The sequence below is a fragment of the Myotis davidii genome, unplaced genomic scaffold (genome assembly GCF_000327345.1).
Source record: "Myotis davidii unplaced genomic scaffold, ASM32734v1 scaffold892, whole genome shotgun sequence".
In the NCBI taxonomy this organism is placed as follows: domain Eukaryota; kingdom Metazoa; phylum Chordata; class Mammalia; order Chiroptera; family Vespertilionidae; genus Myotis; species Myotis davidii.
In genome coordinates, this window is record NW_006284341.1 from 1,102,950 (window position 1) to 1,117,349 (window position 14,400).

Consider the following 14,400-nt stretch of genomic DNA (forward strand, 5'->3'; position numbering starts at 1 on the left):
GAAATCGAACCGGGGACCTCTCAGTCCGCAGGCCGACGCTCTATCCACTGAGCCAAACCGGTTTCGGCTAGGCATAAGATTTTATAACTTCACTAGGAGCCTAGCACGTGACATCGCAGGGCGTCACCCACCCACCTGCAGCCCTGCCTTGACACCTTACCCTGTCCACGCAGAGCTCCAGCGCACCTGGCCCAGCCCCCAAACCCTCTGGCCTTCTCTGGCTGCTTCAAGCCCCGCCTTCAGTCCCTCGAGTCACCCAGAGCTGGTCCCGCCTTCTCTGGGCGCCTCCCTGCTTCCTAGCCGTCTCTGGACCAACGCTGCGTCTCTGGACCAACGCTCAACGCCCCAGCTAACATGGCACTAGAGGAGCGCATAGAAGCCTCCCGCCTGCTGCGCTGTGCCCCTTCCCCTGGCAGGTGGGCTGCGGGCACTCAGAGTGCTAACGGTGGATGGTGAAGGACTGGTGAGGGGGGTGCCCTCCCTGGCATGGGGTAGTCCCGCCCCCTCCCGGGCACCTCCCTGCTTCCACCCCATCTCCAGAGCAACGCCCCAGCTAATATGCTAATAACCTGGTCGTTACAGTTTGAACGTTATTGACCATGAGCATATTAGCTCTTTATTAGTATAGATATTTGTAGCTTATAAACATAATTATGTTCTCCTTAATTTAGTTCACTGATAATCTACAAATAATCTGGTGAGATGCTGAGATCTCTTAAAAAGAACACCATTAAAAAATTAAAAACACACAATAACAAGCAAATACTATTACCATATAATTACAACAGCTTCTGGATTTGCACATGGCATCACTATCAGTTTTTGCTCGCACAACAAAAAGTAGCTCTAGATTAATAGAACTGAAAGGTGGCTATTCTATCATAACTAAAACAAGACAAAACAGAACTTGGATCAAGCTGGACAATTACCTGTTTTAATTCTGCAATTTTTTCAGAATCTCTAGCAGAAGCTGTTGCTTCATTTGTGTCCGGGGATGTTTGGGAAGATTTCTACAAATAGCATAGAAATAAATTATGAAATAAATTCATTCTAAAGAAATAGGAAAACAAAACAAAACAGAACTGTACATGTAAATGTTTACCAAAAAATTTCATACCAACATTTTAATTTTTTTTCTTTTTTTAAATTCTCACCTGAGAGAGAATAAGGGAGAAACATTGATGTGAAAGAAAAACATAGATTGGTTGCCTGCCTCAAGTGCTTCAACCAGGGATCGAACCCACAACCTAGATGTATGTGCCTTGATAGGGAATCATACCCTAAACCTTTTGACAGGTCAGGGCCCAACATTTTAATTTTGATAAAATTTCAAGATACCACATACTGTCTACAACTTTTTCATAGTTAAATTGCTTACAGTCAATTAGCTAAGAAGCAGTGAAACTTCAGACAGTCTGACACAGCCCATATTCTAAAATCTTATTATGATACTTTGGCTTAAGGGATCCAGAAAAAAAAAAAGCAGGATAATGAGGATTACCCTTGACCTCTTTTTAAAAAATTTTTAACACTTACTTACCAGTTTTTCAATCAAAGAGTCCTTTTCGGCCAATTGGCTTCGTAAAAGTTCCTGATTACTTTTTAATTCTTCTATCTCTTCTCGCAACCTACCAATTTCTTCTGGTTGAATGCCATTCATTTGAGCCCCATCACTGTGAGAACCTTGATGCTGATTGTCTTTTCCTATTAGACAAGCATAAAATGTGAAAAGCCAGCACAAAACTTAAGTTTTTCATTTTTTGAATTAGAAGATTCAAATATAAATACATAATTTGCTTAATTTAATTAGTTTGGCAGCACTTTTGTAAGCACATTTCATTTTTGTAAAATAGTGTGTTGATAAAAATAATGAACTAATGATATTTTCAGGGTTTCTGGGAGAAAAGCAGAATAGTCTTATTAAGACTGAACTGCATGGTTTGGTGATCTAAGATTAAAAATGATACTAGTTTCAATTCTAATTCTGCCAACATAAGAGAAAATAAAATCCCTTAAAAAAATGTCCTGAAAGGAATAGCCTTCTATGTGGACTAAAATAACTGACAAATTATTGTCATAAATAAAGGAAGTAAAATAGATAATTTTTCTGAAAATTTTAATCACTTTGATATAAACAAACTACATTTCTCAGTAGCTAGCATTCCTATCATAAGCACTACAGGGTGATGATACTATTTACAAGAACTGGAGCTCTTACCATGTGCCAGGCACTGAACTAGAATTTTACTAATATTATTTCATTTAATTCCAAAATGACCCAGATGCCTTTATCAGCTCAACTTTGTAGACAAGGAAATAAAAAAATTAGATCAGTCATCTTTAAAAAAAAATTTTTTTTTCCATTGATTTCAGAGAGAAAGGGAGAGGGAGAGAGAGAGAAAAACATATCAATGAAGAGAGAGAATCATTGATTGGCTGCCTCCTGCATGGCCCCGACTGGGGATTGAGACCACAACCCCAGGCATGTTCCCTGACCAGGAATTGAACCTCGACCTCCTAGTTCATAGGTTGACGCTCAACCACTGAGCCATGCTGGCTGGGCTAGACCAGTCATTTTTAACTGGTTATACATTAGAATCACCTGGGGATGAGCCTGTAATAATTACTGATGCATGGACCCAAACCTGACAAATTAAATCAGAAACACAGTAAGGTCTCAGTATTGGTGCTATTTATTTTTTGAATTGAAATATTTATTTTTCAGCCCTAGCTGGTTTGACTCAGTAGATAGAGCGTCAGCCTGTGGACTGAAGGGTCCTGGGTTCAATTCTGGTCAAGAGCACATGCCCAGGTTGCAGGCTCGATCCCCAGTAGGGGGTGTGTAGGAGGCAGCCAATCGATAATTCTCATCACTGATGTTTTTAACTTTCTCTCCCTCTCTGAAATCAATAAAAATATATTTTAAAAATAAATAAATAAAATATTTTATATTTTTCAATTACAGTTGACATACAATATTGTGTTAGTTTCAGTGTATAATATAGTGATTAGACATTTATATAACTTACAAAGTGATCACCCCGATAAATCCAGTACCCATCCGATAAGTACTGGTGCTATATAAAAAACACACACACAAAAAAACAACAACAAACCCCCCCCAAAACTCAGGAGATTCTAATGTACACCCAAAGGCTGAAAGTCAATGCACCAGATAATCAAACAGTTAGCAAGGAGGCTGAACTTCAAAATCTGATTGACATGTTTGTCACAGTGATTGATTTAAGATTAAAGAAAGACTAGTCTACAAAAATAATCTGTTTGACTGTGTTGGACAACTCTTGGGGACACTGCAACAGTGATGGCCACCTACACGTACCTAGCTGTACTTTAAGAAGATTATACTGATCTTTGTGTTGCTGAATCTGAGATACTTGCTGTGTGACTGCTGTTTGGAGCTGTTCATTTTGACATTTTAATGTAGAAATCTGTTGCTTTAATTCCTCAAGTTGCAGATCCTGTGAAACAAAACACAATTCAAGTGTTGTAAATTCAAACCAATTAGCATTAAGAAGGTGAACAAATTAAAAACGAGAGATTACTTTGGGTCAGGATGTTAAAAATACTCAACACTCCAAAACCGTTCAATAATTAGGCAGTATATGCACCAAGTCCAGTTGACATAAAGCCCCACGAAGAAGCACTATCATACATCCTGCAACCTATCTGCAATTATTGGGAGTGAGGAGGGTCAATTTGAAAAATTCCATTTTATGGTCCATCAAATCATTTAAGAAATTTAAACCAAACTACTTAAAAAAGGTAGTAGATGTATTTTACATATGCACCTATATTACTTTTCGCATTAAAGACAATCATGTAAAAGAACATTTGTAACCTTTAATTTACTGACTATCCATTCATAATTTCCCCATGTTGCCAACAGTTTCATAATCATAATTTTTTTTTGTTAATCTTCACCTGAGGATATTTTTCCCACTAATTTTTAAAGAGAGTAGAAAAGTGGGGGAGAGACATACAGAGAGAAACATCAACATGAGAGAGACACATCAACTGGTTGTTTCCCGGATGTGCCTTGACCAAGGCTACAGCTCAAGCCTGCAACCAAGATATGTGTCCTTGACAGGAATGGAACCCGAGATCCTTCAGTCCAGGGGCTGATGCTCTAACCACAGAGCCAAACAGACTAGGGCCACAATCATAATTTTTAATGCTCACTTAATATCTAATCAGTAGATGTACTATGATTTATATTCAAAAGCAACACTGAGGCCACTTTCCATTTCTCTAAATGGTAAATTTATTACCATAAATGTTAGTCCATATAATTGTCCTGAATTTTGGAGAATTTCCTTAGGATGGATTCTCAAATGTCAAAGTGTATATAAATATTTTATAGCTCTCTATGCTTATTGCCTAATTGTTAAATTGCATTTTATTCTATTTTTACTTATTTTTTAAAAGCTTTTTAAAAATACATTTTTATTAATTTCAGAGAAGAAGGGAGAGGGAGAGATGAAAACATCAATGATGAGAGAGAACCATAAGCTGGCTGCCTCCTGCATGCCCCTTACTGGGGATCGAGCCCACAGCCCAGGCACGTGCCCTTGACCAGAATTGAACTTGGGACCTTCCAGTTTGCAGGCCGACGCTCTATCCACTGAACCAAACCAGCTAGGGCTCAACTAGCATTTTAAATGGTGTAAATATTGCCGAACCGGTTTGGCTCAGTGGATAGAGCGTCGGCCTGCGGACTCAAGGGTCCCAGGTTCGATTCCGGTCAGGGGCATGTACCTTGGTTGCGGGCACATCCCCACTGGGGGGAGTGCAGGAGGCAGCTGATCGATGTTTCTCTCTCCTCGCTGTTTCTAACTCTCTATCCCTCTCCCTTCTTCTCTGTAAAAAATCAATAAAATATATTTAAAAAAAATGGTGTAAATATTTAAAAGAAACATTTCTGAAGAAAAGTCATTATAAGTAACTGTGTCAAATCACTTTTTTTCTTCCAAATCAACCATATTTATCAGCTTCAAGTGCAGGCTATCACATCACATTCCAAGTATTTGTTTTCTAGTGCTCTAAAGACATTACATATTTGTACTAAGATATAGATGAAAAATCCTAATAACCATGGGTAGTTTAATAATCCAAATTTGGATCATTCAAGGTTGATTCTAATTTACTGATTTGCTCATACACTGAAAGGCTCAGACTGAACCATAAATACAACACTACTAGAGACCCGGTGCAAGAATTCATGCACAGGTGGGGTCCCCGGCCTGGCTGGTGATTGGGGACAATTGGGGCGATGGGAGCTGGCTGGCGGGGGAGGGACAGCACGAGGGATCCAGGGCGTGTCCAGCCCATCTTGCCCAGTCCTAATTGGCTGGGTCCCAGCAGCAAGCTAACCTACTGGTTAGAGCGTCAGCTCCCTGGTGGTCAGTGTGCATCATTGCGACTGGTCGAGTGGTTGACCAAAAGGTTGACTGCTGGGTCAGACACTTACTAGTACCATATTAAGCTTTTATATAAATAGATTTTTATTCTTTCTTACAATTTCAATCTCAAGAATAGACTATGGGGAAGAAAAACACACACAGGCAGTTGTCATTTAGAGGGCTCCATCCAAGCTCTTACTTGCCACACCTGCCTCAGGCTGTGCACAATGGCAGGAGTTGAGGGCTGTCCCACATGACCTGCCACCAGTGTACTGGAATTTATGACACTGGGATTTTAACAACATCAATAATCTCATTTTCCAGATATTACTACCAGTACAGCACTTTCTAGGATTCCAATCAAGGTACCAGGATGAGGAATTAACTGAAAGAAAAAACTAAGAAACATTTTTAAGAAAAACAATGGAAGATTGATGGTGCTCAACACAATGCAAATGGGAGCTTCTCTGGTATCCTGAAAAGAAAATGTCAATTGATGATTTTGAAAATGTAATTTCAACTAAATTCAAAATTACCCACTCTAATAAATCAGCTCCCTTTCTTGTTCCCTATTCTATCTAACTCAATATCAGCTATACAATTGTGTAAGACAGTGATCTAAGGATCATATTTGACCCTTTATGCTTCCTCACAACTGCATCCAATCATTACCAAGTCCTACCAGTTTTATCTTCCTTAGTTTCCACCTTTTTTCAGGTTGACTCTATACTACAAAGTATGAGCTTTAGAGTCCCAGTAACACATGTATCTGAATTCTGTTCCACCACTCACAGAGTGACCCTGGACAGGTTAAATTCTCTGTCACAGATTCCTCATTTATTCTAAACTGAAGACACTAACTACTTTGTAGCGATGGATTGTGTTTAAAATGTGCTTAGTGATTACCTAGAACACAGCAAACAAAAACCAGCAGCCATTATCATCATCGTCATCATGAGTGCTCCAATTTCCTCCCGTAGCCCACCACAACCACCTCCTTCTTGGGCTCCCTCCTTTAAGCCTTGCCTCCTTTATATAGCTACCAAATGTTCTATCTATATGCCAGTTACATCTCTTGACTCTTTCTTCTCTCTCTCCTTTTGCCTAGCTTACTTCTGGCCATCCTCTTGGGGCTCAGCTTCTCTGTTTTCTTGAAGCCTCTGCTCCTACTTAGCTAAATTAGGTGCCTCTCAGTGCTGCCATACAGCTTTGATTATCTCTTATCACTGGACTTAATCGTATATAATAAAACCCTATTATGCAAATTGACCAAATGGCAGAATGACTGGTTGCTATGACACACACTGACCACCAGGGGGCAGATGCTCAATGCAGGAGCTGCCCCCCTGGTGGTCAGTGTTCTCCCACAGGGGGAGTGCCGCTCAGCCAGAAGGTGGGCTCACAGCTGGCAAGCGCAGTGGTGGTGGCGGGAGCCTCTCTTGCCTCTGAGGTAGTGTTAAGGAGCAGCGAGAGGATGGAGGCCAGGCTAAGGGACGCCCTGCCCCCTGTGCACGAATGTCATGCACTGGGCCTCTAGTATATTATAATCCATGTGTCATAATCTATTTATAGGTTTGTCTCCCCATGAGACTGTGATAGGGAAACATGTCTGACTCATGTCTTTATTCACATCCTGCATACTGCTTAAGACATATGAATACTCAGTTTATTGAATACTCAGATGCTTTTGAATTATTTAGGAAAACAGCATGTTTTACTTTCTGTATCCCCTTACATTTGAAATGCCAGGAAAAACTCTTTTCTAAAGTAGAAAAGTATCAGTATGTTAGAGAGTGTATTTATCAGTACGCACCTGCTCTCGAATCATATTTTTGTAGTGTCCCACAATACTGTCATGCTGTTCTAATGTTTTCTTCTCCTCTTCTTCTTTTTTATCTTCTTCACTGGACTTATAAATAGCCTTAGTTATCACACCTATAAAAGAAAGTTTATTTAAAATTTATTTTAGACATTTAAAATACTATGTTATTAAGAATTAATTAGTAAAAACGTATGGCCTAACTTCATGAGAAAGAAATAATCTTTCCAATCTTATGAAGGCCGAAAACCCTTCAATGGGCTACACATCAAGAGCAAGAAAAAAAAAACCCACTTTTAAGCTTATAAAATCTGCACATGACCAGAATAGGCATATACAATATAATCATAGGTACTTTCTAATAGAAGTACCAATACAAAAGTCCTTATCTTACCTTCAAGTTCTTTTACCAGCTTTGTAAACTCATGATCAAATATCATGTATTCTGGGCTGGGAAAGTTGGGCTGGGGTTTCTGAGATGCTCTGGAATACAACTCATGTTTGCTAATAAATCCTAGTTTCTCTATGAAATTCTCTTTGCCAATCCTCTTCTCTATTAGTTGTTTTAGTTTCTCTCTACGGAGATAAGTATATTGAGATGCTTAAAAAACGTCATGATGAAACATAAAAACTTGGTTTACATTGTACTTTGGCACAAAAATATTTATCATTTTCTTTTGATAATGTTAATAAGTCATTTATCCTAGCATTTCTCCCTTACTTACTTCATGTAGTTCTCAAGTGAGTTATCATTGAAATAAATAGAAATGCCCAACAGAAGGGCACATAAGCCTTGGACCAACTGCTCTTCCTCTCCAAGATTTTCTGCAATTTGTCCTGTAAGCTGAAATCTTTGTTAAGGAGACTAATTGTTGAAAGTATCTACAGTATTTTATTTTATAATTTGAATTTGACATGTAGTTCATATAAGAGTTTTCATAAGAAATTCTATATAGTCCTAGCAAACACTCACACACACCCACACACACACAGCTTAAGCAAGCGCCAATAATCACTTTAACAGTTTAAAAAGTTCAAATAAAGAAATTTCAAATATTTGGGGCATAGAGCTACTTTGAACTAAGAGGAAAAAATAAAAATGACAATGACAACTACTTATATGTATTTTACAACAATATAAAGGATACAAATGGAACATTGGCTGAATTGTGAAGAAAATGCGTAACCGCAATCGGACAGTTACTTAGCCAGGTACAAAGCAACATCAGTAGTCCAACTCTTGTTTGTATTTTGCTTCCCTGAAATAGGTAAGTCAGCAGAAACCCCATTTTACTTTTTTTCAAATTTAAAGTTGAGTTAAGATTCTTCCCCATTTGCATAAAAACATATTTAACATCTTATAAAAGATGTTTCAGGAATCCAGATTTTAAAAATTGAACAAGAGAATGCATTCTTGTATCTTCTATGAGCTGTACTGCTCAGTAAGAAATGAACAGTAAGGAATCAGAACTGATTCATGTTCTTAAGCATATATTGGGTTATCTAAAATACTATTAGTGGAAAAACCTGGTTTGCTAAGGAAGAAGTGTATGATATAGATGCTTTAAAAAATATATCAATCCTAAGTCACTTTATAAAAAAGTTAATTGAAAGTTTTGACGTTTCAATTAAAAATTTAAAAACAAGTTTCGAGTAAAAGGACAAATTCTACTTCCTTCAAAAAACACTGAGAAAAATACAAAGAAATAATCTTCTGAATTATTTAGTTAAGTTCCATTAAAGAATATATTCTAGGACAGAAAAATAAACAAGCCATGTTACAAACTCACTGACAAAATGATAGATAATAAAAAAACACAAACATAATGAAGGAGAAAAAGATTTATGTAAGTTAGCTAAGTGCCCCAAATCACTAACTACAGTGCTGCAAAGTATAATTAAACAATACTGAACACTAACCTATCCATCCAAATTATAGTTTTCTAAATTTTGATGCAACAGATTTATATCTGCTTTGTGGGAAATTGTTTAGTGATAACATCTTCACAGCTGATATTATATTACATAACTTATATTTTTTTATTAAGTGAAACAAAACTTTTTGAAACAAAATAATGGATATTAGCACAGTAGTGTATTACTTTTGGGAGCAATTTCAGAAAATAACCATAATATAATTATTCAAAGATCTAGAGAACTATGAATTTAAGATAACAACCATCATGTTTTGAAAAATTTCTAGCATTAAATTTCTAATTTAATGAGTCTTGATGTCAATATCTTGGCCTTTCTATAATCTATTTTCCAGTATACTTAAACAAATTTAAATTAGACCTCTTCAAATGATTTGCCAAGTAAGCATTAATTAGCATGAATTTAATTTTCACATGAATTATTTTTCCTTGCCTCTCTGACTTTACTATGCCCATAATATATCTTCATGTTACCCAAGTAAATAGAAAAGTTAAAATATATACACTTACTCTCAATCGACTCTGTGCCTAAGAGAACTTAAGCCTAATTACTCAAGTCATAGATGCAAATGTTTTATTGATTTTCTCTGGTTATATATAAAAAGTTTATTATTACTTGGAACTCCATTTGTAGGTGCCAAATACACCTATTTCATATATACAAAGGCTTCCTAACAAATCACTGGCTAATGTCTGAGTGAACAAATGTGCAATTAGATTCAAGTTTGAATCTTCTAGAAGTATGTTCTTAGAAGTCTAATTGAAGGATAAGAAGAGCAAAGTCAAACATAACTAAGAGAGAATAGAATATCCCCTTTATTATAGTTACAAAATAATACAAAGTACACAAGAATAAACCTAATTAAAACTGTAAAACCTAACCTAGGAAAATTTAAAACCATTCCTAAAGAGCACGAAAGTAGATACAAATCAACAGAAAGAAACCATGTTTAGATAGAAAAACTCAAGAGTATGAAGATATTAATTCTATATTAATTTATAAAATTAATGAAATTTAGAAAATTAATGTGACCCAATAAAAATACCAACAGATTTTTTTCCTCTGGAACGAAACAAGCTGGTTCTCAAGTTCATATAGAAAAACAAACAAGCAAAAATAACTAGGGAAACTGTAAAAAATAAAAAAGAGAAATGAATATAGCCAGCACAAAACCATCAGTGGGTTACAGATGGACTTAAAAAATGTTGGAACTAGATAGCTATCTAAAATAAAGATCAGAGGATCCATATCTCATATCACATTGAGGAAAGTGGAACATAGACTTAAATGAAAAAAATTATACCAGAAAGTATGAGATAAAAATATGGGCAAATTCCTTAAAATCTTGAAGTGATAAAGGCCTTTTAAGTATGGCAAAAATAGAAACAATAAAAGGAAAGTGATACAAAAATAAAATAAAATAAATCCAAAACAAAACACTCAGGTCAAAAGACAAATGACATCTCAGGAAAAAATATATTTGTAAGTTATCACAGACAAGGGTTGAATTCCTTAATATAAAATAAAGTTCTTATAAACAATAAATTGGATTAATAATCCAATAGCAAAATAGGTAGATAAACCATAAAAAAGGAGAGTTCACAGAAAAACTTTAACTGATGTGCAAACATACAGAAAGTGATTCAACATTTTAGTAAGGGAAATGCAGATTAAAACTCAGTGAGATAATATTTTTTACCACCCATCAGATTGGCAAGAATACAAGTCTGACACCATGCTGTTGACTGTGGGGAAACAGATAATCTAGTACACTGCAATTTTATTTTACTTAGCTAGTGGAAGTGTAAAGTGGCACTAAATGAAAGAAAAAACCAAGGTGCAGAACAGTGGGTATGCATAAAAAGTATTGAGCGTATAAAAGAAATGCCCTTTACCTGGCAAATCATTTGAATAATAGGAGGTAGGGAACTAAGATAGGAGCCAAGACTTCTTATTGTATACCTTCCTATATCATTTTGATTTCTAAACCATGTATTACCCATTTCAAAAGAACAAACATATATTTTTAAAGAACTGAAGTTTTAATTCTAAGAGTGGCAGTACAGTATCAATAAAAAGGACATTTGGTTGGAAATTGGAAGAACCAAATATTATGTGGGCCCAAATTTCCTCATTTTGTAACAGAGGGAGTTGGATTAAATGATTTCATTAGGAGGGTACCAGTATTTCTATCCTGTTTCTAAACTCAATAGCCATAAAACCTTACTTACTTCCCCTCCACATCCTTAAATAAGGGCAATAGTCAATAACTATCTCACAGAGTTGTGGAAAGGATTAAATACATGTAAAGAACTTAGAACAGTGTATGGTAAATGCTTTACAGATGTTATAAACTATTATCCTAGTTTCTAGCTCTGCAATTCTACAACTCTGTAACTAACTAGCATATTAAAAGCAGAACTAATGCTCCAAATTTAAAATAGATGGCAGAATAAAGCTGATCTGAAAAAAAGAAAACAATAATATTAACTGCTGGGATAATTTTTTTATTATTACCTCAGTGAAATATAGGCAGCCCTTGCGTTGCTGCATTAACAGAAACTCATGCATACTGGAAGCATGCAAAGTGAGGACTATGTAATAATGCACTTTTATGCAGATTATATTATTCTGATGTTCACCAAACCATGATACACAACAGAGTAAATGGTAGATAATTAAATATCCAAAATAAAGAGATGGTTAACTAAGCTATGGTTAACTAACCAATGGTATATCAATCTGGTGAAATATTATACAATAATAGAAAGCGATGTTGATTTAGTGTTTAATAACATGACAAATAACTGTAAGAGAAAATACAGACTATAAAATGGAATATATGAACACTGCTCTGTAAACAAACAGTACAGAAAAAATGCCTGAAATTTTACCAGTAGTTACCTTTGGGTAGTAGAATGAGGAACATTATTTTCTCTTTCCACTTTCTATTTTCTAAATGTTTTTAAATGAAAAGAAAAAGAAAAATAAACTACTACTGAGTACAAAAATGCTACAGTATCTGTCCACTGTACCATCATAAAATGAAGATATTTTGAAAAACAGACACTGAAATTATAATTTCAGACCACCCTGACAGTTTAGTTACTAGAAATCACATATTTTACAGGATGAAAGAGAACCACAAACAAAATAATTAAGGCTGAGTCATCTTATCTTCAACATAAGCTATTATGTTTCCCCTGTTATATTTTCTAAATAAAAATATCTTTTATTCCTACTTTGTGGATTTCAAGTTTAGTATTTTTCCATTCTTTGTAAAAAATTTGAAAAGCCAATATTTTAAGCTTCTAGTATTAAAGTTTTAAAATGAGATTGTATTATTTTCTGTAGATTCATTTCCTAGTGGTGGCCTCTGGGTATAGAGAATTAATAAGACAAGGGCATGATGGAGCTTTTTAGGACAATAAATATGTTATAAATATTGTTTTGGGTGGTAGTTTCAGAGATACATATTTAACCACCAAAAATCATCAAATTGAACACTTAACTGCATTTTACTGTGTGTAAATTATACCTACAAAAAATTCCCTCTCAAATTACTGACATGTATACTTATAAAATACTTTACCTAATATCAAAAATTCTTCAGGCCAAATATGTCTGTGTGAGTTATTAACATGTGTTAAATCATGCTCATAAACAGAGATCAATTCACAACAGGACCTCAGTTATTACTACCCACACCACAACTGAACATATGCCCAAACATGAACATTAAGGTACACTCCTCTTTTTGCCAAAGACCACAAAACAAAACAAAACCAACAAATCACATTTTACCCCCAACTCACCATACACACACATAAAAAACTAATCCCCAATAGTAGTTATAGTATATGGGTTATATCTAGAATAACCCATAATATTTAAAATATTTCAAATTAGAAAATTATACTTACTATTGTACATTTTCAAGAATCTAATATAAAAACCATCACATCTTATCTAATAAAAGAGAAACATGCAAATTGACCATACCTCTGCTACACCCACAAGCCATGCCCACCAGCCAATCAGGAGTGAATATGCAAATAAACTCAACCAAGATGGCCACAGCCACGGCCACTGCGCTGGAGTGAATAGGAGGCTTGGGTTGCCCCTGGCAATGGAGGAAGCCAAGCTTCCCACCTGCCCTGGCCGGATGTGGGCTCCGCTCAAGGCTATAAAGTTTCAATTATAGAAGATAAATAAATCCCAGATACCTGCTTCCAAGTGCTGTGGCCTCCGCTCAAGGAGGAGCCCGCATTGCCTAGGGTCGTGGCCAGCTGGCAAACAGTCTTAGCCACTCACCCAGGCTGGCCAGGCACACCAGCGGGGACCCCCACCCTGAAGGGGGTGTGACCAGCTGCAAATAGCCATAAGCACCTCACACAGGCTGGCCATGTCCCCCAGCGGGGACCCCCACCTGAAGGGAGTGTGGCCAGCCTGAAAATGGCCCTCAGCCCCTCACCCAGGCTGGCCACACCCTCATGGGGTGAGGGTCCCAGCTGGGGGGCTTGGCCAGCCTGCAAACAGCCATCAGCCCCTCACCCAGGCTGGTCAGGCACCCCAGTGGGGACCCCCACCCTGAAGGGGATGTCGCCAGCTTGAAAATGGCCCTCCAGCCCTCACCCAGGCTGGCTATACCTTCAGGGTCCCCACTGGGGGGCTTGGCCAGCCTGAAAACAGTCCTTAGCCCCTCACCAAGGCTGGCCAGGCACCCCAGCAGGACCCCCCATACTGAAGGGGGTGTGGCCTGCCTGAACACAGCCCTCAGCCCCTCACCCAGGCTAGCCATGCCCCCCCACCCCCAGTGGGGACCCTCACCCATGGGGGTGTGGTCAGCCTGCACCACCACAGGCCCCTTGCCCAGGCCACCCCACGCCCCAAGGGAACTCCACCTCCTGATCCGGGACACCCTTCAGGGCAAACCAGCCGGCCCGCACCCATACACCAGGCCTCTATCTATACTAATAAAGGGGTAATACACTAATTAGACTAGGAGACCTTCCAGGAGACCTTCTGGACAAAGCCATGGTGGCGGGGCAGAGGTAGAGGCAGTTAGAGGCCAAGAGGGGAGGGCAGTTGTGGGTGATCAGGATGGTGGGGGGTGGGGATACTGGGGGTAAGCAGACCAGCAGGGGGCCAGTTGGGGGAAAGCAGGCCATCAGTGGGGGTCAGCTGGAAGTGATCAGGACAGTGTGGGGGGGCAGTTTTGAGTGA

The 14,400-nt window shown here is 37.7% G+C and overlaps 1 protein-coding gene across 6 annotated transcripts in view; it reads right to left on the bottom strand.

Annotated features, from left to right (window-relative positions):
• USO1 (USO1 vesicle transport factor) overlaps positions 1 to 14,400 on the bottom strand; it is an 85,261-nt gene that overhangs the window by 5,544 nt on the left and 65,317 nt on the right. For all 6 annotated transcript variants that reach the window (XM_006754563.2, XM_006754561.2, XM_006754562.2 and 3 more), the window contains 7 exons: positions 8,388 to 8,498; positions 7,965 to 8,083; positions 7,634 to 7,815; positions 7,234 to 7,355; positions 3,341 to 3,479; positions 1,541 to 1,704; positions 930 to 1,010 (listed from right to left, as the gene is read on the bottom strand). In XM_006754563.2, the coding sequence (XP_006754626.1) occupies positions 930 to 1,010; positions 1,541 to 1,704; positions 3,341 to 3,479; positions 7,234 to 7,355; positions 7,634 to 7,815; positions 7,965 to 8,083; positions 8,388 to 8,498 (918 nt within the window). The remainder of the gene's footprint in view (positions 1 to 929; positions 1,011 to 1,540; positions 1,705 to 3,340; positions 3,480 to 7,233; positions 7,356 to 7,633; positions 7,816 to 7,964; positions 8,084 to 8,387; positions 8,499 to 14,400) is intronic.